General features: G+C 46.5%; 1 protein-coding gene across 5 annotated transcripts in view; it reads left to right on the top strand.

The window, feature by feature from the left end:
- The window catches only part of MST1R (macrophage stimulating 1 receptor), a 112,305-nt gene that overhangs the window by 62,144 nt on the left and 27,018 nt on the right, over nt 1-23,143 (top strand). For all 5 annotated transcript variants that reach the window (XR_004537408.1, XM_033926707.1, XM_033926710.1 and 2 more), the window contains exons 11-17: nt 2,006-2,233; nt 9,308-9,454; nt 12,220-12,376; nt 12,606-12,692; nt 14,958-15,149; nt 18,410-18,490; nt 22,572-22,753. Coding sequence is in view for 4 of the 5 variants with exons in the window: in XM_033926707.1 (XP_033782598.1) it covers nt 2,006-2,233; nt 9,308-9,454; nt 12,220-12,376; nt 12,606-12,692; nt 14,958-15,149; nt 18,410-18,490; nt 22,572-22,753 (1,074 nt within the window). In the remaining variant the exon portion in view is untranslated. The remainder of the gene's footprint in view (nt 1-2,005; nt 2,234-9,307; nt 9,455-12,219; nt 12,377-12,605; nt 12,693-14,957; nt 15,150-18,409; nt 18,491-22,571; nt 22,754-23,143) is intronic.

Below are 23,143 nucleotides of genomic sequence, written 5' to 3'. Positions count from 1 at the left end.
ATCACCTTTTAACTTCATCCTATGCCTTCTCATTCCAGAGCTTCCTTTCAAATGAAAGAGACTCAACTCGTGTGCATTTATGCCACGTAGGTATTTAAACATCTCTATCTCCCCTCTCCTGCCTTTCCTCCAAAGTGTACGTCAGTGTCTCTCAAACTTTCTCGAGCTGGGGTACACTAAAGGTAGAGGCCACGGCTCGAGGCACCTGGAAGTGCACGGTCGTTACCGTGATGACATCACGCACATGGGCCCTGAGATGCCAGTAAGGGATGCCTGCAGGGAAGAGGGCTGGAGAGAAGGAGAGGCACTGGCGCCAGCTGATTGCCTACAGCAGTGTTTCTCGACTACTTCAAACTAAGTACCCCCTAAGTCTAACAAATATCAACTGAGTACCCCAACCATAGACTTCCCTAGGCCCACCCTAACTCTGCCCCAGATCCCACCCCCTTTACTAATTGTAATGCAATTTTTTCCATTCATTTTCATATACACAGCAGATATAAATTCTCAAAACTGACACATTTCAATCACTATATATAAAATCGTTTTCCCTACCTTTGTTGTCTGGTGACTTTATTTTTCTGTGCTTTTAACGATGTTTCTAGGGCCTTCTTATCCACTGACTGGTTTTCTCTCCGTCTTCACTTTCTGCCTTGCATCCATCTTTGGCATTAACTTAACATTCAATATTTCCATTTTTCTGCTTTCTTCTCAAATCTACTTTTCCATGTCTTACCTTCCCTTCCTGTCTCTCTCTCCTTCCCTCTTGGTTTATTTGTATAGCACTACCAGACTCCCCTCCTTTCATTCCCTGGTCTGGTATCTCTTCCTTCCTTTAGTCATCTCTCCTCCACCCCAGTGTAACATTTTTCTCTCCCTTTCTCCTTTCTGCCCCCTGCAGTCCATCTCCCTTCCTCCTTTCTGGCCCCCCTCCCAGTGCAACATTTCTCCCTCCTTTTCACCAGTCCAACATTTCTTTCTCACTTCCTGACTGACCCTCCCCCCTTGCCCCCTAAAGCAGGAGCAGCAGCAGAAGTGGACAGCCAGCATGAGGCAGTGCTAAGGACAGGCTGTTCGCTGCCAGAGCACTGTTGCTCCTGCTTTAGGAGGCCAGAAGGTACAGGGAAGAGGGTTGGTCACTGAATTGGCAAGCCCGATTGTTTTAGAAAACAAATCGGTTCGAATTGATTCACCAAAGTGAACTGATGAATCGATTTGAATCGGCGAATCGGGCATCACTTCCAGTTCAGGCACAGGACATGTGTAGGAGCCGCCACCTGCAGCTTTGCACTGCGGCAGTGAGGAAGAGGGAGCTGGTCAGAAGATAACACTGGGGGGCGGCAATGAAAACACTGCATCGATCATACCGCGGGCCGCATAAAACAGCCAGACGGGCTGGATTTGGCCCGCGGGTCTTGAGTTTGACACCTGTGGTCTGGAGGTGGGGAACAGAAAAGCAAAACGTTGGCTGCTGCACAGGAGGGAGGGAGACACGCTCATCCAGCTCATCAGGCCCTCCATCTCCTCGGGCCTGAGTCATGTTCTGGCCCTGCATGGACCGGTTGAAGAACACTGCACTAGACCATCAAAGACCATTGCAAAAAGCTATCAGGGACTAGCGGTTGGGTTGGGGTGAGAGAGGGGATTCCGCTAGACACATACACTTCTCAACTGATACTTCTATATTGCTCTGGATGGCTGCAAAATTGGTAATGACCACATGACCATACATTTTAATGGTCATGGCTTCTACATAAATGTATCACCCACACTGAAGCCCTTTCTGCAGTAACCAGACAGTTCTGCATCAGCCCCAGGGAAAGGTGGTGAACCATGGCTGCATATTTATAGAGAAGCTTTGGATAGTTCTTTCCTGCTAAGAGCAGGATGAAGTGAAAGAGGCAATGCGTGATTACGACTAGGATGTATAGGAGGGAGAGAAATGACCATACTAATAGTGAAAAGTTATTTTGTTTTTGTAACTAGTTTCTATTTGTTCTGTCAGGTATGCAAAGAGCAGTTCACAGCTGAGAAGATGGTGTGCCAGACTCCAGCCTATAACATGAAGGACATCAGTGAAAAAGGTTTTGGGAACCTGAGCGTGCTGATGGATGGAACCCCAGGCTTGAGGTCTTTCACCTTCCCTTATTACAGCACCTATGAGATTTTTCCATTTGAGGCAGAGGGTAACATGCTGCATCTGAAGGACACAGAGAATGAGATTGAGGCACATGTAAGCCACCAGAAGTGTTACCTGATAGCTGAAGCATTTTAACTATGATTTGTTAGTATTGGGATACCTTAAAACTCAGCATCTTCGTGTCTGCGTCCAGTTTTCATTTCATTGATACTACATAAGGAAAGTGATTTTCAAAATCATTGCCTCTGGGGAAGTAGTGCTTTACCCATGGAAATTATAACCTTCTTCATGAAGGAGATGCTCAAGAACCTCTTCCACTTTGTCCAGCCTTTCCTTCTCAGTTAAGATCTCCCTTCCCTCTTGGTGGCATCCAGCATCTCTCTCTTTCCCTAGCTCCCCTAGTCCATGGTGTCCAGTATCTCCCTGCATGCTCCCTCCCTCCCTTTTATGGTATCCAGTATATCTCTCTTTTCTTTAAATCACTTTGGGGCTCCTGATGCAGACTATATTGCCGAAACAAGGCCCGTGGAAGATATCCTCAAGTGTGGTGAATATAGCAATTTCTTTTCTAGACACCTTCTTAGAATATGTCATATCCTCGGTCATAATTTTAATTTTTCTCCATTTCCTCACTTGTGTTTCATTAAATTTAAGGGGCATAACATGGGAACAGGTGGGATCTGGGCATAACATAGGCAGCACTGACAGTGCAGAGAAAGCAATATGTGAGGTGCGCTGTCACTGGTTGTGGTGTCCCGGGACTACCTTGAATTCCACCGATCAAGCAATCGGAGCCCTGCATCCTGCTGACACAACCTGATCAGGTCCATGCAGCAGTGTTTCTTTTAACTTGTCCAGGAGTCCTTCACTCACACGCTGCCAGTAGGAGGTGCTGCTTCAATATTGTGTTTTCCATCACTAGAAACAGGCAGGTCTTTTAATCCTGCAGAACTTGTTGGTCCCTTACTATTGAACATGTGATATTGAGACAGCAACCCCAGTGATAGGAACATAGATGGAGGATTCCTGTGCACTTAGAGGTAACATTGCCTGACACAATCTGATCCCCGAACCCCCTCCCCTAAAGACATCCCTGTCATCCGACTAAGAATCTATGTGCCAACACACCGAGCCCACACCCTTCACTAAACCATTCCCCTCTTCCAAAAAAACTTGTCTTCTTTAGCACTCTCCAGACCAGTAGAGGTTAACTTTACGAATGGGTATATATCCAATCATGACCAGCAGGTGGAGACTGAAAACAAAACTTTGGGACAGTATATACTATCCTCCCTTCTCTATTTCCCTCAGTCTTCTTTCAGTCTCCAGCAGGTGTTGAGTGATCTGTACCCATCTCCCTTGGTAGGGCTGTTGGAATTTGTTTAAGGGGATTGTTGTCCCTGTTTTTAGCCGGACGGAGCTTGGGCGGGCCCTGTTTGGGGGTTCGTCCGACCTCGGGGGTGTCAAACCCGGCGGGTCTCGAGCGGGGTCCCTCCCCCCACTTCCTCCACCTCCCCACATTTTTTTAGAGGAGCCTCAGCAGTAAGCCTTGCCCCCTAAATCAAGCAAGGCATATTGCTTCGAGAGCCTGTGGAGTCTGTTCTGTAAAAAAAAAAAAAAATCCTGAGGTAGTGCTGGTCTGGAGGGTTGTTTCCCTTTAAGAAAACTGTATTTTACTGTATTTTTTCATCTAACCGGCACTTTTTTCTAGCTAGGTCGCGTATGGAGCAATTGTGCCCTTCTCCGGGGGAGGGGGACGGAATTAGGTCCAGCCGCGAGGCCTGAACTCGGCGGTTTGGGTCGGTGAGGTGGTGGAGCTCCGTCGGCAGCGGCTGCAGGCGCCCAGAGCTCCCCGCCGATGGTGCCTCGCGAGTCGGCTTGGAGCAGTGGGGAAGCCCGGTCTTCTCCAACCGCCCACGGAGGGATTCCCCGAAGGATTTCCTCTCAGCTGATTTTTTGACAGCTGATGCCGACTTGCCTGTTTTAGCGGCTGGGACTGTTCAGTCTTCTCAGCCGCTACAGGCCATGGAGGGAGCTTTTTTGGCGGGAACTTCGCCATTTTCTCTGTCTGGCCCCTCCATTTTGTCTGCAACCTCAGGTGACCTTCCCCCTGTATTGCAAACACAGGGGCAGGTTTCAGCGGGGACCCCTGCTGGGGCAGGGAGTCCCTGGGGACCCCCAGGGGTTTTTTGTCCCCAATTTATTTTCTTTCTTTGTGCAGACAATTGGGGGTCCCACGTGCACCTGGGGGGTTTCGGGGGTGGTTTCCCTCCGCGCCCCCTATGGCTTTGCCTCCCTCTTTTCGTTTGGCGTCCCCTCTTCCTCCTCCCTCATCCAAGCGCCCGCGGGGGGGCTTGGATTGCGGAATGGTGGTCGGAGGAGCGGGTTGGCATGGTTGAGGACCTGGCTGCTTTGGCGGGCTTCCAGGATCCTCTAGAGGGGACGCCCGCTGGCAGCGGGGCGGCGGGTTTCCCGTCTTCCAGAGCAGATGCGTCCGTGGTGCGCTTTTTATTCTGAGGGATGAGCTTTTAGACCTGATGTAGCAGGTCTCCTTGGTGCTGCATTTTTGAAGTTGCGCCGCCAGAGACCCCGCGTATGGGGGCCCCTCTGCTTCAGGGGGTCTGTCCTGTTTCCCGCTCTTTTCCTGTGCGTCAGGATTTTCGGGATTTTGTGTTTCGTCTGGCGCGTAGCATGGCTCGTTTGTATCCCATCCCAGAGGGGGATCGGGCTACTTTAGTATCGCCAGTCGTAGACGCGGTGGTCTCGGCGATTTCTAAGCGGCATATCGTGCCTGTTGAGGGCGGGTCTGCCTTGCGGGACTCTGAGGAGCGCAAATTGGAGAATATCCTTAAGCTCAATTTTCAGGTCTCGGCTTTTGGGGTCCAGGCGGCTATTTGTGGGGGGCTGGTCGCTCGCGCCGTTTTTCGGTGGGCTGAGCGCGTCCCGGATCGGGAGTCTGATGACTGGTCTCTGGTGGATCAGGAGGTGGCAAAGATTGAGATGGCGGCCTCGTTCCTCTCTGATGCTCTTTATGACTTAGTGCGGATCTCGGCTAAGTCTATGGCCTTTGGAGTGGCCGCGCGGCGCATTTTGTGGCTGCGCGCTTGGGCGGCGGATGCTGCGTCCAAAGCTAAACTTACTAAATTTCCCTTTCGGGGGTCTTTTTTGTTTGGGGAGGAATTGGATAAGTTGATTCAGACTCTGACGGACTCTAAGGTTCCCCGTCTGCCTGAGGACCGTGCCCGTCCTGCGTCTCAGGGTGGCGCTGCCCGAGGGCGTTTGCGGGAGTTTCGCAAGTATCGCCCTGGGCGTGGGGCTGCTTCTTTCCCGGCTCCGGGATTTTCCAGGGGTCGGTTCTTTCAGCGCATGCAGCCCTTTCGGGGGGCCCGTCGGGGGGCAGGGAATCCCTCCGCCGGCTCCCCCGCTTCCCGTCCTGCGCAATGACTCCTTGCCGGTGTCCCCTTTGGTTCCGGTGGGGGCCCGGCTGCGCGAATTTTTCCCAAAGTGGGCCGAGATCACGTCCGATCAGTGGGTCCTGGAGGTGGTGCGGGACGGTTATGCTCTGAAGTTCGCCCGCTCTCTGCCGGACCTTTTCCTCGCTTCTCCATGTCAGTCTCCAGGGAAGACGCAAGCTTTTCGCCAGACCCGGCAGCGCTTGCTGGATCTCAAGGCAGTGGTGCCGGTGCCCCCTCCGGAGTGGGGCACCGGCAGGTACTCCATTTACTTTGTGGTGCCCAAGAAGGAGGGGACCTTTCGGCCCATCCTCGATTTGAAAGGGGTCAACAGGGCTCTCAAGATTCCTTCTTTCCGCATGGAAACTCTGCGGTCGGTCATTCTGGCGGTTCAGCCGGGGGAGTTCCTCACTTCTCTCGATCTGACGGAGGCCTCTTGCATGTTCCCATTCGGGACTCTCATCAGCGCTTCCTGCGCTTTGCGATCTTGGGGCGGCTCTATCAGTTCTGTGCGCCTCCCTTTGGTCTGGCCACGGCTTCCCGGACGTTCACCAAGGTGATGGTGGTCGTCGCGGCAGCCTTGCGGTCGGAGGGCATCCTGGTTCACCCCTACCTAGACGACTGGTTGATTCGGGCAAAGTCGTTGCAGGAGAGCTCCTGGGTTACGGCTCGGGTGGTGGTGTTTCTCCAGTCGCTGGGCTGGGTGGTCAACCTTTCCAAGAGTCGGTTGGTCCCGGCTCAGCGCCTGGAGTACTTTGGGGTTCTGTTCGACACCTCCTTGGGGAAGGTCTTCCTTCCAGAGGCCCGGGTGAGCAATTTGCAATCGCAGATTCGCCTGCTTTTGGCGTCCCGGTGTCCTTGGGCGCGAGATTTCCTCCAAGTCTTGGGGTCGATGGCGGCGTCCCTGGATGTGGTGAGGTGGGCGCGGGCCCACATGCGTCCTCTTCAGTATGCTCTGCTCCGGAGGTGGTCTCCCCAGAGGCAAGATTTGGATGTTCCGGTGCCCCTGCGGGGGTTGGCGCGCGGCAGCCTGCGCTGGTGGCTCCGGACCCCTCACCTGGTTCAGGGGGTGGGTCTGGATCTCCCGCAGTGGACGGTGCTCCTGACGGATGCGAGTCTCCTGGGTTGGGGGGCTCAGTGTTTGGGTCACTCAGCTCAGGGCACCTGGTCCGCGGAGGAGGCCGCCTGGTCGATCAACGTGTTGGAGACCAGAGCGGTCCGTCTGGCGCTGTTAGCTTTCCACTCCCTTTTGCTGGGCAAGTCGGTCAGAGTGCTGTCGGACAATGCCACGGCGGTGGCTTATGTCAATCGTCAGGGGGGGCACCAGGAGCACTCCGGTGGCGCAGGAGGCGGCTCTGCTCATGGTTTGGGGCGGAGTCCCATCTGCTGGACCTCTCGGCCTCTCATATAGCCGGGGTAGAAAATGTTCAGGCAGTCTTCCTCAGTCGTCACTTCCTAGATCCAGGAGAGTGGTGTCTCGGCGCCGGGGCGTTTCAGTTGATAGTGCAGGCTTGGGGGCAGCCCCTGATGGACCTGGTGGCCACGGGTGGCAACGCCAAAGTACCCCGCTTCTTCAGTCGTCGCAGGGACGGTCTGGCCGAGGATCTGGATGCTCTGGTCAAGCCGTGGCCAACGGAGGGGCTGTTGTATGTGTTCCCTCCTTGGCCGCTGGTGGGCAGAGTGCTTCTTCGCATTGTTCACCATCCAGGTCTGATGGTGCTGGTGCCTCCGGATTGGCCTCGACGTCCGTGGTATGCGGATCTGGTGAGGCACCTGGTGGCGGATCCTCTTCCTCTGCCTCTCTTGGACGACCTTCTGACGCAGGGTCCCATTCCCATGTTCGACCCGTCTCCCTTCTGTCTTACGGCGTGGCTCTTGAAAGGGGTCGCCTTAGCAAGAAGGGATATTCAGACTAGGTGATCTCTACACTGTTGGGGTCCCAGAGGCTTTCTACCTCTCGGGATTATGTGCGGGTTTGGCGTCTCTTTGAGGAATGGTGTCGGGCGCGGGGAGTGACCTCTTTTCGCGCTTCCCTGCCTAACATTCTAGAGTTCTTGCAGGATGGCCTGGATAGAGGCCTGGCTTGGTCTTCTCTCCGGGTTCATCTTGCGGCCCTGTCGGCTTTTCAAGGGTTGGTGTCAGGTCAGCGTTTGTCGGCTCTTCCTGATGTGATTCGGTTTTTGCGGGCAGCCAAGTTGCTTAGGCCTTCCCTACGGCCCTCGGTTCCCTCTTGGGATCTTAATCTGGTTCTCTCTGTTTTTGGTGCGCTCGCCTTTCGAGCCCTTGGACGACTGTTCTTTGGAGGACCTTACTTTGAAGGCGGTCTTTTTGGTGGCCATTACTTCTGCTAGGCGTGTTTCTGAGCTGCAGGCTTCTCTTGTAGGGCTCCCTTCTTGGAGTTTTCTAGGGAGCGGGTCGTCTTGCGGCCTGTTCCTTCCTTTCTGCCGAAGGTTGTTTCTCCTTTTCATGTCAATCAATCAGTGGTTCTCCCGGTCTTGGGTGGTCGGGAGGGCTCTTCTGAGCAACGGCAGCTGCGCAAGTTGGATGTCGGTCGGGTCCTTCGCTCTTATGTGCAGCGGACCCAGGAATTCCGGAAGTCCGATCATCTTTTTGTCCTCCTGGCGGGTCCTCGTCGGGGAGCTGGCGCTTCTAAGGCTACTATTGCGCGCTGGATCAAGGAGACGATTGCTTCCGCTTATCTTCTGAAACAGCAGCCTGTTCCGGAGTTTCTCAAGGCTCATTCCACTCGGGGTCAGGCGGCTTCTTGGGCTTAGTCGTCGCTCGTGCCTCCAGTGGATATTTGTAAGGCTGCGGTTTGGTCCTCCTTGCATTCCTTTGTTCGTCCTTATCGGGTTGATGTGCAGGCGCGTCGGGACGCGGTGTTCGGGGAGCGTGTACTGGTATCGGCCTTCGGGGGTCTCGCCAGTGAGAGGGACTGCTTTGGTACGTCCCATTCGTAAAGTTAACCTCTACTGGTCTGGAGAGTGCTAAAGATGGAGAAATTAGGTTCTTACCTGCTAATTTACTTTCTTTTAGCTTCTCCAGACCAGTTCTCCTGTTCGGAGTATTGTTTTCTTTCTGTTTTCCAGTTCTTGGTTCTGCTTGGCTATTCGGCAGACTGAGGGAAATAGAGAAGGGAGGATAGTATATACTGTCCCAAAGTTTTGTTTTCAGTCTCCACCTGCTGGTCATGATTGGATATATACCAATTCGTAAAGTTAACCTCTACTGGTCTGGAGAAGCTAAAAGAAAGTAAATTAGCAGGTAAGAACCTAATTTCTCCTTCTCCCTTACCATCACCACCCACCCAGGGACTGGTCAGTGGCCCAGGCAGCATCGATCCTTCCCTGCTACTGCCTGAGTCAGTGCATGAATCCCAAATTTACTCCTTAAATGGAAGGATGACCATTTTGGATTGGGGGGAGTGTTAGTGAAGGGGGTGGATTCACTGTGTCAGTGCCCAGATTCTGAATGAAGATGTTGGGGCTATCTGCAGGGTGGGGAGATTTGAGGGTATGGTGGGGCACTATTTATGGGAGCTTGAGGTTTGTGAGAGAGTAAAATGATCAGGTTGTGTTGGGGAGTGTGGAGGCCATGCTTAGGGCGGTCAGAGTTATGTCAGGGATTGGGGAGAGGGGACTGGGAACGGATAATGCACTTGCATAAAATAAGAAACTGTGCATTCTGAAATATTTTCTCTTCTTTTGTCCTTCAGCATCGGCATCTGGACTTGATGGTGGGTTGCATGAACATTACCATGACTGTGGCAAACTGGAACTGCCTTCCTACTGTGCTGAAGAACGAAGTCACCTGCAGGATTCCGAAGGAGATGACCATCTCAAAGGAAGGAGAACCAGTCAAGGTAGAGTGGCTGAGGAAGGAGGATCAGAGCATAACCTTCAAGAGGAAGTGTAAAAGAAATAATCCTCAAAGCACATTCTCAAATCCTGTTTGTGTCTTAATTTGGGGTCAGTGTCCACTGGCAGGAACAGACAGAAGTCTCATAATTAAACAAAGTAACGAGATGTGGTTTATTTAGATTTTAGAAAAGCCTTTGACAGTATTCCACACAGACATCTAATAAATAAATTGAGTGCCCTCGGGATGGTCCCCTAAGGGTCGGGCTGGGTCAGGAACTGGTTGAGTGGAAGACAACAGAGGGTTGTGGTCAATGGAGATTGCTCTGAGGAAAGGGATGTTACCAGTGGTGTGCCTCAAGGTTCTGTTCTTGGGCCTGTACTTTTAAACTTTTTTATAAATGATATTGCTGAAGGGTTGTCGGGTAAGATTTGCCTCTTTATGGCTGATACCAAAACCTGCAATAGAGTAGACACGCCGGATGGTGTGAATAACATGAAGAAAGACCTGGTGAAGCTTGAAGAATGGTCTGAAATTTGGCAGCTAAAATTTAATGCTAAGAAATGCAAAAACTTAAAGAAACGGTAGAATTTAGATGGTGAAGAACTTATGTGCACAATAGAAGAGCAGGACTTGGGTGTGATTATATGTGATGATCTTAAGGTGGCCAAATAGTTTGAAAAAGTGATGGCAAAAGCTAGAAGGATGCTGGGTTGCATAGTGAGAGGTATGGCCAGTAGGAAAAAGGTATTGATGCCCCTGTATAAGACTCTGAGACCTCATTTAGAATATTGTGTACAATTCTGGAGGCCGCACTTTCAAAAAGATATAAAAAGGATGGAGTCGGTCCAGAGGAAGGCTTCATCATAAGGCGTATAGGGACAGACTTAAAGATCTCAATCTGTATACTTTGGAGGAAAGGCGGGAGAGGGGAGATATTATAGAGACGTTTAAATACCTATATGATGTAAATGTGCATGAGCCGAGTCTCTCATTTGAAAGGAAACTCTGCAATGAGAGGATATAGGATGAAGTTAAGAGGTGGTAGGAAATACTTTTTTACAGAAAGGGTGGTAGATGCATGGAAAAATCTTCCAGAAGAGGTGGTGGAAACAGACTGTCTGAATTTAAGAGGGCCTGGGATAGGCATGTGGGATCTCTCGGAGGGAGAAAGAGATAATGGTTACTGCGGCTGGGCAGACTGGATGGGCCATTTGACTTTTATCTGCCATCATGTTTCTATGTTTCTGTGACATGTCTTAAGCTTCTATGACACCTTTCTGTTACACCTAGCTTTAATTATTTATTTACAAAGTTTTGATATACCACCAATCACTAAATGACATCAACCTAGTTTACAAATTAAGGACTCCTTTTACTAAAAGGCAGTAGAGGTTTCTATTGTGGGTCAGCGGGGTAAATGCTTCACTGCTCTTAGCGTCAAACCATTTACCTTGCCGTTTAGCAAAACACTGTAAAAGCTGAAGTGAGAGCAAAACAAAAAGAGTGAGGAGGTGGAGAGTGTGAAATAGTGTTCAGATATTAAATACTTGCTGGAAAAGCGATGTTTTAAGGATTTTTTTTTTTTTGAAAGAAGCATAAAAAGCTTCTAGTTTAAATTCAAAAGGTAGAGTGTTCCAGAGTTTGGGCATGGTTTAAATAAATGCTTTGTCCCAAAGGATAACAAGATGGGGATGGAAGAGGAGCATAGATGGAGCTGAAGGCGGGAAGCTTCTAAACAGTGTGAACGATATTGAAAACAATGTAACTGGCCAGGACAGCTCCTGGCTGCTTAAACAATGTTTTAGCACCTAACCACTGATAGCCTGTTATCTCCCGCCGAATATTTGTGGCTAATGGCTAGCCACTAAGGGGGAGATTCTATAAGAGGCGCCTAACTTACCCCCCCACCCCCTCTTTTTAAGAATCCATGTTAGGCTTTTTTATCGTCGGCCACGGTAATATTAGTTCTGCCACTCATAGGAATTCTGTGAGCGTTGCTGTTAATACCGCTGCAGCTGTCAATAAAAAAGTCAAACGTGGATTCTTAAAAGGGGGGAAGGGTTTAATTAGTAAATTGGCTTCAATATTGAGCATTATCAAGCTCATAATTGAAAAAAAATAAAATTTAATTGGGAGATAGGCACCTAATTTCTTAGGTGCAATTCTACAAAAGGTACAAAAGGCGCCTTAGAGAATGACATGGGGACAAATCTATCTCCATCTCCGTCCTGTCTCCACGAATTCTGTCTCTGTCCTCATCTGCACAAGCCTAAAATACTTTAAAATCATAAGTGTTCAAGGCTTGTGCACATGAGCACAGAGCTTGCAGGGATGGGATAGGGACAGGAAGGAGATGGAAATAGATCCCACAGGGACAGGGATAAATTTGTCCTATCACTAAAGTAGGCATGTTTAGGGGTGGAGAAAGGCATATGCATTGCTAGGTGCATTTCTTCAAAGGACTGTTTAGGCATGGATATTCTGCACCGAACCAGTTATGTTTAGCGGTTAAATTAGTCCGCCTATTTATGCTGCCTATTTTTAACCACTAAGCACTTAACCAGGTTAAGTTGCCGCAGAAACGGCCCAGCGGTGAATATCCAGGTTAAACGCCAGTGATGGGCAGTCAAAGCACTGCCCTCCGCCGGCTGAATATCGTATTAATTTGGGTCTTGCCATTGCTGTCTCGGAGGCCTCTAAGCAATCTTAGAATATTTTCTGTGGCTTTTCTGGGCCTCATAGTTTCATTCCTTCTCTTCCGTATAGATTTGTGTCAATGATCAATGCACTTATTTGGGCTGGGTGACTCGCCGCAGTATCCTGAACCCTGTCATTGGAATAGTGTTGGGAACTATTATGTCTCTACTGATCTGTGGCATCCTAGTATATGTAATGCTAAAGTACCGACAGAAGACCAAAAAGGGTAATTGCTCCACATTACTTAATACTGCCTTTCTATACACAAATACCTTCTCATTAACCCTGCAATCGCACACCTAGACATGCATGCATGCATATACGTTTTCTGTGCCATAGATGCTAAAATTATCCGTAAAAACTTTTGCATTAGAAGCAAAAAACGGTGAGGGAAGTAACTGGATAAGCAAATCACAGTAAAGTAGGAAAAATGTACCCTTTGCTTTCTTACGTAGTGGAGCAGCTGGAATTACTGTCTCATGGCAGCAGGAGTGCTCCAAGCTACCCTGTCAACCCTCCAAACAGTGACTACCGTGACTCCTGTAAGTATTGCTCCACCCATCACAGTGACTACAGGAAATGCTGTACACAATTGTGCATAATTGTATTCTCAGTGACTCCAAATGAAGTCTAGGCTACTTTTATTTCACTGTAATATACAACATTACTTGAATCTTTTTTGAGAGCTCTTGCAAGGCTGAACTGTGAGATAGTCAAAGATAAGTCATCAAATCTAATATTACAGTAAGAGCAATTTTCCTGGATTTTGGGGAAATTAGCATCAACTCGTTACTCTGACCTGGATGGAATCCAGATTATCTGCAGCAAAGAACATTGATTTTTTTTTCCAGATGGAAGAATAAAAACTGAAAAGATACTTGTACTCTTTAGAAGAATGCAGGGAAGAGGTCCGAGTTGAGGGTTCTTGACCAAATGGGCAGCCATGGGATTGTAGGCTTAGAGTGATACTAGTTTATTAAGAGTGAACGAGGTAGATACATTAAAGGCTTGCCACATTCTTGTGAGATAGAATGGGGTCAGATCATCCGAAACGGGAATGATTCTGAGGTTTTGTGTTCATGAGGAGCTAGCTAAAATAAAGGTAGGCAAAGCGATGGGGCTGGATGGTGTACATCCAAGGGTGTTGAAGGAACTTAGGGTAGTTCTGCTGACTGACCTTTTTCAATGAATCTCTAGAGTCAGGAGTGGTATCGGAGGACTGAAGAAGAGCGGATGTGGTCCCTCTCCACAAAAGTGGAAGTAAGGAAGAAGTAGGGAATTAACAGGCCGGTAAGTCTGACTTCTGTGTTAAGCAAATTAATGGAAATGCTTTTAAAACAGAGAATGGTCAAGTTTCTGGAATCCAGTGGATTACAGGACTGGAGGCAACATGGATTCACTAGAGGTAGGTCTTGTCAGACAAATCTGATCAATTTCTTTGACTGGGTGACCAGAGAATTGGATAGAGGATGTGGTGTATTTAGATTTTAGCAAAGCCTTTGACAGTGTTGCATAAATAAACTTGAATGCCCTCGGGATGGGTTCCAAAGTGACGGGCTTGATCAAGAACTGGTTGAGTGGAAGGCGACAGAGGGTAGTGATCAATGGAGATCGCTCTGAGGAAAGGGATGTTACCAGTGGTGTGCCTCAAGGTTCTGTTCTTGGACCTGTTCTTTTTAACATTTTTATAAATGATATTGCTGAAGGGTTGTTGGGTAAGATTTGCCTCTTTGTGGATGATACCAAAATCTGCAACAGAGTAGACACACCGGATGGTGTGAATAACTTGAAGAAAGGCCTGGCAAAGCTTGAGGAAAGGTCTGAAATTTTAATGCTAAGAAATGCAAGGTCATTCGGTACAGTTTAGGGGATGAAGAACTTATGTGTACGACAGAAGAGCGGGATTTGTGTGTGATTGTATGGTGATGATCTTAAGGTGGCCAAACAGGTTGGAAAGGGCTTGCACTGCGTGGAAGGGAGGCAGAGAGTCAGGGTGAGCAGGCAGGAGAGATTAGGGCAGGCAGGCACGTTCGGGGCTACAGGAGATGGGGCTGACAGGTTAGAAAGCAGGGCGGCAGAAGGCAGGGCAGTCGCAAAGGGCTTCAGCGACTGATCCTCAGCAGTCACTTTTTGCGAGCCCAGTCGGATCAAAAAAAAAAGTTTAGTGAATCGGGTCCCTGTCTACTTTGCATTCAGTTCCCCTCATTTGCATGCGTGCACCGGAATTGGATCGCTACACAGGTTAGCGAATACTGAAGGAGGGAAATCTGGTCGCAAAGGGCTCGCAAACCAATCGGTACACGATCGGTTTGCTTAGTGAATCTAGCCCTAAGTTGGGTAACTTGGCTAAAGTTGAGGAAGCAACCTGGAAGTATAAAAAAGAAAGTGAAATGATTTACCTGTAGCTCAATGGAGCTATGCCATCCTCCGTTCTAGCATACTTTTCTTTCCTCCTCCTATAGTGGTTATGTGGAGTTTCCTTCCACTCATCTGCAACAACTTTTCTAGAAAGTACCAGACAACCACTCTTCACAAACCACAGGACTAAAATAATTCTGTTGACTATTGGAGAATATTTCTGTTTCAGGTCAATAGCAGATTAAACTGTTTCCCCAAAACACAGAGAACATTTTATAGTGTACAGTGTTATATTAGATAGGAAGAGCAAGTATTCAAATTAAATATTTGACTGAAATAGAATTTAATTAATTTCCAAAGTGTTGATAGTAATTTTCCTTCTAATTATAACATTCTTTGTGTTTTGTTTTTGTTGGCTGGCACTGTTAATCTTTCTCTCTCTCTCTCAGATACTCCTAACAGTGGCTCTATGGGAATGACATTTCAAGGTGGCAGTAGTAGCGGGGATTCAACTTTACCTCTATTGCTGACCCCATCTGGCTTTCTGAACAGTCTGGAACCAGAATTGCTAGAGGAGGTGAAGGACATTCTCATCCCTAAGGAGAGGCTGATCCTACACAAGGACCGCATCATTGGCAAAGGTGGGTCTTATGAGGGGGCAATGAACCTCATTCGCAAGCCCCAGAATATGTGGACACTCAAATTTACTGCTTTTGCTCATGGTAGTACTTGAAAATTCCTTTTCATCAAGGCTGTGGCTTCCAATAAATGGAAAATATTTATGTATGTTACTGCCACATTTTCTTAGTCTCCAATGAGCCCTGTTCCTCACAGGCTTGGTAATTCTAATAAAGTCTCTTCAAGAGCACTGTAAACGTCATTATGCAATAACTTTTTCTAGCATATTCTTAGCTCCAATAGCCAACCTACCTGGGCAGTCTTCAGTTACCTCTCACACTGGAACGCCTGCTAAGACACTTGGAACTCCTTGGAACTCTCTTCAGGTACTGCAGCCCAACTAGAACAAACATTCTTTATACAAATCAAACAGGATTTAGGAAAAATCACTCCACAGAACACTCTATGATAGGTCTCACTACTTCCATTCTTAATTATCTAGACCAAAGAAAAACTGTACTACTTATATCTCTCGATCTCTCAGCCGCCTTACATAAGAACATAAGAATTGCCACTGCCAGTGGTCCATCGTGCCCAGCAATCCGCTCCCGCGGTGGCTCTTAGTTCAAAGACCAGTACCCTAACTGAGTCTAGCCTTACCTGCGTACGTTCTGGCTCAGCAGGAACTTGTCTAACTTTGTCTTGAATCCCTGGATGGTGTTTTCGCCTATAACAGCCTCCGGAAGAGTGTTCCAGTTTTCTACCACTCTCTGGGTGAAGAAGAACTTCCTTACGACTATATTCTTCTCCTTAATAGACTTAATTCCATTGGTCTTACCGACACAACTCACACTTGGTTTGCCTCTTTCTTCTCAAACAGAACTTCTAGAGTCAAGGTTGGACAATCTTTATCAGATAATCTCAAACAAAATTTTGGCATACCACAAGGATCTAATCATTCTTAATTTATAGAAACATTTTTTAACATTTTTTAATTTGTGAATGGAGAGTCGGTTTGTTATCAAGTATAACAACTAAATTTTTTTTTTACAGCATTTGTAAATTTTAGTGGGATAGATTTAAGGAGGATTGGGAACACAGGCAGATCAACGGTATTATTATTTGGGGAGAAGATCATCCCCGTTGATTTTAATGGATTTAAGAATAACATGTTATTGAGTAGCCATTGGTTGATGGTTTCTAGTTTGAGATTTATGTCTTGAATTTCTTGTTGATTGGTTAGATTGATTGGGTATAGTAGTTGGAAATCATCAGCTTAGGAGTATACTGTGAATCCAAGTGATTGTGCAATAGTAAAGAGAGGAGAGATAAAGATTTTGAAGAGAAGAGGGAAAGTATAGATCCATTTCAAATCTATTAGAGCCATCATCTCTCTTTTTTTTTTAAAATTCTTTATTCATTTTCATATTTTACATCAAGTGCACAAAATATTGAATCGAGCCATCATCTCTTAATATCCTCCTGGATTACGGTAAGTCCTTATACAACAGACTACAAATTATCCAAGACACTGCTGTTAAATTAATACACAAAAGAAAGAAATTTGATCATGTAACACCATTTCTAATAAAATCACATTGGCTTCCTATAACACACAGAATCTCCTATAAAATTTAAAAGAAAAACTCTCCATACACCAAATTTCATGGATAGATTACTTGTCCCTTATTGCTCACCAAGAACTCTAAGATCCAGTAATCAACACCTTCTATAAGACACCTTTTTTTAATTACACAACCCGCAAACGTCTTTTCTCAGTAAGTGCCACCCGTACATTGGAACTCATTAGCACTCTATCTAAGAGAGGAAGAAAACATTTGCAAATTGAAAATGAATTTTAAAACCTTATTTAAGGACACATCTGCCTTCCTGTCCATCCCAGATCACCAATTACTGCCAGTTACGGAAGAGCATAGCCTCCCTTCCCAATTGTGCTCTCCTTCTCTGCCTCTTTCCTATAAATGATTCTAGTTCTACCTCTCTTCCCTTATGTTTCAGTTTGTGATGTATTCGTCTAAAGGGTTAATTATATTTTCCCACTTTTATATTTTTTTTATGTAATGGACACCGCTTTTGACCATTTTTAAAGCGGTATCTCAGTAGTGCAGTGGGAATCTCTGCAACTAGCCTTACTGCTAGATTAGTTTGGGAAATGTCCACATCGTAACCTGGATGTGTGACTTACTCTCTGCCTGTTTAGAAGAAAATCCATGCCATCTACTATCCCTTCTTCTCCCATAAAGATCCTATGTACTTGTCCCAAGCTTTCTTGCATTCAGTTTATGGGCAAATGTAAGGTGATGCACATAGAAAAAACTATTGGTACAAAATACTAGGTTCTAAGAAAGGAATCATCACCAAGAAAAAGATGATCTTTCCCGATATCCAGCTGGCAACAGCTCCTGGTTGGCTAAATCTTGTTTGGCCAGCTATCCACCGATATTAAGTGTGAGATAACTGGCTAGCCCAGTGACTAGCCAGTCACTGCCGATTTTCATTGACTGGTCAGCTAAGGCACATGGCCATGTAGATGCACCTAGAAAGCAAGTCTATCTTTGGCCGTTTGCCTTAGCTGACCAGATGATAAAAATTGGCTTGTGGTGAACATTGCCCTGGTTATTCAATGCTGGTGGCCAAATATGGCCCCTGCATTGAATATCTGGGATCGCCGTAGTCTGAGGGAGGTAGCCGGACTGCCTCCCATGGGCTGAATATGGTTGAGATTTTCAGGCCAGTGTGCCATGGCTGCTAAAAAAAGCAAATGCAATGTTAAGGATTATCCTAAAAAGGGGTGGAGAGCGAGCAAAATAAGATCTCATAATGCCTCTGTATGGGTCCCCACATCTTGAGTACTGTGAACAGTTCTGATCATCCCAATTGAGAAGTGTATAATATTGTAAATGGGGTGAACCAGGTAAGTAGGGAACAACTTAACTTTTTTCCAGCACATAATTAAGTTATGGAATGTGTGCTGGAGTGACCAACATAGCAGAATTCAAAATAAGATTAGACCTGGAAGAGTGATTGTTATCTCTGGAAATGAACTCTAGGAAATAGAGTTACTTTGGGGGATCTGCCTGGGTAGTTACAACATGCTCTGACTAAATCGATCTTTTCTTATGCTGATATCTTCCTGTGGCCTGTGCATGAAGGGGTGACAGGCCTTCTGTTAGAGGGGTAGAGGACATCCATGTAGCTAGTCTCTTCATTGTCCCATATTCAAACCTGTCTTGCTATATACGTATATTTTATTTCCTCGTAGGACATTTTGGCAGGGTATTCCATGGCACATTCATCGACTCAACCGAAAAAGAGATTCACTGTGCAGCGAAGTCATTGAATCGTGAGTAAGCATAGTTCATTCGGCTGTGTTTACTATTTCAGAAAAATCACAGCTACTGGGGGTTAAGGGTTATAGGTTTGATAGGCCACTTTTCTGTGGTACAACCAAAGTAGTTAAAATTTATGTTTTGTACCTGGGGCAATGGAGGGTTAAGGGACTTGCCCAGGGTCACATAGAGCTGCAGTGGGAATTCAACCCAGTTCCCCAGAAGCTGTAGTAGGAATCCAAGCCAGGATTTCAGGGCACTGCATGAGCCATTAGGCGACTCCCCCACAAGGGCGGCAGAGTTAGAGTGCTCCATGGTTCATTAAATTCAAAGCTGGTCCTTTGAAAGATACATTTATTATTATAATTTGTCCTTTACCCTTAATACAAATATAATTGAACCAGGAGAGACTTAGCTCTATGTCTATTATTTGGTTCTCACATATATTTTCTCTCACGTGGACAGGTCAGTTTTAATGTTTACACCAAATATAGTCTCTTCTCATGAAAATGTTTGCGAATCATGAAATCACAAATAATGAAATGCAGAGTCTTTGGTCAGTCCTGAAGCATTTTAAAGCCATTTTTTATGCCAAAACGTTGCCGCCAAGGAAATCCCTGAGTAAAGCCTAATACCATGAACACCTCCCCTACCCCTGATCTACCTTTCCCTCTATCAGAAACTATCTCTGATCTAACTTTGTAACCCTTCCCTCCACAACTCTTATTGTAATCCGCTTTGAACCAAAAGATAAAGGCGGAATAGAAATCTGTAATGTAATGTAATCTTGGATTTCCCGGGTTTTTGTTGTATTTTAAGTTCTCAAACTTCTTTAAAACACCTCATTTTGTCTCAAAATTGGTAGGGATGGCGTCCTCAGACCCTAATATCCCTATATCGTGCCTTATTTGTGCTGAAGAGCCTTATTTGTGCTGAAGAGCGTCGTTAAGCCATATGCCACATGCAATCGATGGGCGAGACCTTCGGGCTTAGCCCCTTCACAGGCTTCTAGGGCTGGAGAAAGCTAGATGGTCGTATAAAGAAGAATGAAACAGCTTGTAGAGCCCCAGGATATCACTCTGTGCACCATAAAGGTGTAGATGCTTCACAGCTTAATTAAAGGTACTTGCTCCATCCTAAGAGACAAGGAGACTTGCACTCTCAGGCCTTCACCCAGAGTTTATTGATTTCCTCTGGCAGGCTTATTCACAAGACATAAATCTGCAGTTAGGTCCTCGGACGAGCGGACCAGTGCATAGGCCGTGCTGGAGGCTCAGAACACTTCCTCCCTGAAAGTGGAGGCTTCCTTCGTGGCATGCACCTGTCATTCTAGGCTATGAAATCAGAGCCTGATGGACTCTGAACCTCTGCCTCAGCTTGTGTTGGCAGGAATAGACTGTATCAAAGTCATGGGGAAAGACTCGGGCTTTTCGATCACCACTTGTGCAGACCTCTCACTACTCGGAGTGATTCTTGAACAGATTTCTTTAATATCAAACTCACTGTTCTGCAGATTTCAAGGCAGCTTCTCTCACAGAATCAACACTTAGATATAGGGAAAGCCAGAAATGTCTACTGCACAGACCCTGTGCTACAGGTAATACTGTACTTAACTTCTACTAACAACTTCAAGTTAGGGGAAGGGGATTTTTTTGTAGTTTTACAAGTACACTCAAAGCAGTTTATACACAGATACTTCAAGCATTTTCCCTATCTGTCCCGGTGGGCTCAAAATATCTAATGTAACTGGGACAGTGGAGGATTAAGTGACTTGTCCAAAACGTAGAAACAGAATGGGAAAGCAATACCTTCTCTATGCTTTCTCTACAACATGTGAAGATGTTTCTTCACAGAAGAGAGAGACTATAATCACATGCTTCCCTAATGCAATCTGGGTGTTTAGCTTAAAGACACACACTCTCATTGTTTACATATCTAAAAATAAGTCCCCTGTGCTGTAGCCATGCACACTAAGAGTGGTGGAACCAGGAGAGCTTTTGGTCGCCTTAGATTTGATGGAAGCTTTCACATCCCCATCTTCCCAGAGCATAGGATGTTCCTCAGATTCCATGTGTTGGAAAATCATTATCAATTCTCAGCGCTTCCTCTTGGGCTATCAGTAGTGAACTTTCACCAAGGTTATAGTAACAGTCATTCATCTCCGCAGAGCGGGTTGGCAGGTGCACCTGGACTTGGATGATTGGCTCATCCGAGCACTGTCCCAACAGGAAGGAGAAAAAGCAGATGCAGCAGTTGTGGGATGCTACAGAGTCTGGGATGGATTGTGAGCTTTCGAAAGAGCCACTTTGTTCAGACACAGTCCCTGAAATATCTGGGAGTCTTATTCAGCATGATGGAAGGCCGAGTCTTTCTTCCAGAAGCACGTAAACAGACGCTTTGTGATCAGATTGCAGACCTGTTCACCAAGCCAGAGCCTACAGCATGTCCTGGGTTCAGTGATGGCCATGATAGAAGTGATGCCCCTCCTGGAAGCCTTTTTGTCTTCCTGGTTGCCTCAAAGATACTCCCTGTATGTTCTGCTCCCCTGGACAGTGGCAGCCAAATGCTTCATGAGCTGATGGCTCCATCCACAGTCTCTGGCAAAATGGATTCTACTTTGTATCAATTCATGGGTCCCCTTAACCTAAAACCTAAAGCAAATAATGCTTCGAGAAAACCAGAGGATCAAGTGTTAACTTGTATTTTAGAGGATTTTAATTTGCCTTTTTTCTTCAAATCCACCAGAAGGGATATTAGCAGAACTAATAAGAAGGAGTAATCAGTCTGTAAAATGGTAATGGTTCAGTAAATTAGATATAAAGGGAGGAACCGAAGGCCTTGATTGGCTCAGAGCCTAAGGGGTGGGACCAACCAAGACCTTCCTCCCCATGCATCATATGATACACCATTTTGGACTGGCTGGCCTTGGAGCAGGTGGGAGCGGATCCCTCCTGCTCCCAACTTGTGAAAAAGGTACCAGGCTGGTTCGGGGGAGCATCTGGTGGCAGGAGGGCGTGGGCCTGCCTTTTTCTTTTATTTTGTGGATGGGGGGAAAAAGGGAGGGTAGAGAATTGTTCGGGGGTGGGTTGCCTGGCACTGGGAGGGGCTCTGTTGGCTAGAGGGAATGGGCATCCCTCCTGACATTTTCACGTGGGTGGGGGTATTGGTTCCTTGTGCCGGTACATCAGGGAGATGGATTGCTAAAACCCCTGGTTTTTTTTGTTGTTTTGTTTTTGTGCATAACATCGCTTGGCTAGTTTGCATGGGGTTTGGCAGATTGGAAAATGGGCATTTGAGGGGGAAAACACGCAGTGAGCTGTTTTGTACATTGGGTCGGCAAATGCATTAGTCGCTAAAGCAGTCAAAAGTGGTTTAGCAATGATTGCTGACTTTAGTGCATCTGGGCCTTAGTATCTTGTTTCCAACAGTGAGCAATCCCAAAAAATGAAAACATTATTAGTTTTGTTTTATGTGGTTATTTTAGGGGGTGATATTCAGTGTGGTTTAAGTAGGGAAGAGAACATGGTCAGATGCCTTATTAACATCTGGAAATAGCTAGATCCTTTGAGTACAAAAAGAATTATCTTTGAATTGAAAATAAGCTTTCACAATCAAATTTTTATCCATTTCAGACGTAAAAGAGAGTAAAAGTGTTGCTCTATTAGGAAAAGACTCCTAAAAGGTTGTTGAGTGCCTCTGATATTGTCTCTGATCACCACCAACCCGGGCAATGGAAGGTGTACGGTTACTGGCGATATTCAGTGCGGGTGCCAGCGCTTGCATACGTAACTGAGCGGATGGGACTGTTTTTTTATGCTACCATCTCTTTGCCCAGTTAGGATTGCGGATGCTGGCAATGAATATCGGCTGGTGCCTGCATAACTTCTGGATTCTCTGAAGACCAAGATATTCAGTGTCCAGTGCCTGGAAATGGCTTAGCATTTAATATCTAGGCCTAATGTAGCCAATAGCAGTCAGCTCTCAAATAAGCTGGCAGAATGTTATTAACCCTATAATCTTACTTTTGCTCAATTCTGTTTGTAAGTTTTAATAAATGCTTGATCAAAGCCTGCTCTATTTCCTTTCTCTCCACAGGTATCACTGATGTAGAGGAAGTCGCGGAGTTTCTGAGGGAAGGGATATTAATGAAGAGTTTCCATCATGCCCATGTCCTGTCATTGATTGGCATCTTTCTTCCTGAGGAGGATTTACCACTGGTCATCCTGCCCTACATGAAGCATGGAGATCTGCGACACTTTATCCGCTCTGAAGAACGGGTAAGGACTGAGCTCAGGTGATTGTGGTCTTGCCTATGTCGTTTTCCTCCAAGCACATTTATACATTTGAAGCCCCTCAAGCCTTACTTGTTGGGATCCTTTACCACTTCATTTTTGTCTTTAAATCCAACAGGCCAATTATACCACTGGCATTCCATAACTTCCTCAGTTAACCCGTTCTGAGCTCTTTGGGGCGAGCAGGATAGAAAACGAATCCCTACAGGGTGATAACCCTTCGTACCTCCCAATCCCACCCTTTGTATCACCAAATTTAAATGAAGATACTTGGTGTAATTTTAGATCGTACCCTTACTATGAAAAATCAGGTTGACTCGCTGGTTCGAAAGGGTTATTAAGTCCTTTCAATTGTTGGTTCAATCACTGGCCCTT

Source organism: Geotrypetes seraphini, chromosome 17 (genome assembly GCF_902459505.1).
Source record: "Geotrypetes seraphini chromosome 17, aGeoSer1.1, whole genome shotgun sequence".
Lineage (NCBI taxonomy): Eukaryota > Metazoa > Chordata > Amphibia > Gymnophiona > Dermophiidae > Geotrypetes > Geotrypetes seraphini.
Note: the sequence above shows the minus strand (reverse complement) of the source record. Positions and strands in the feature narration are given on the sequence as shown.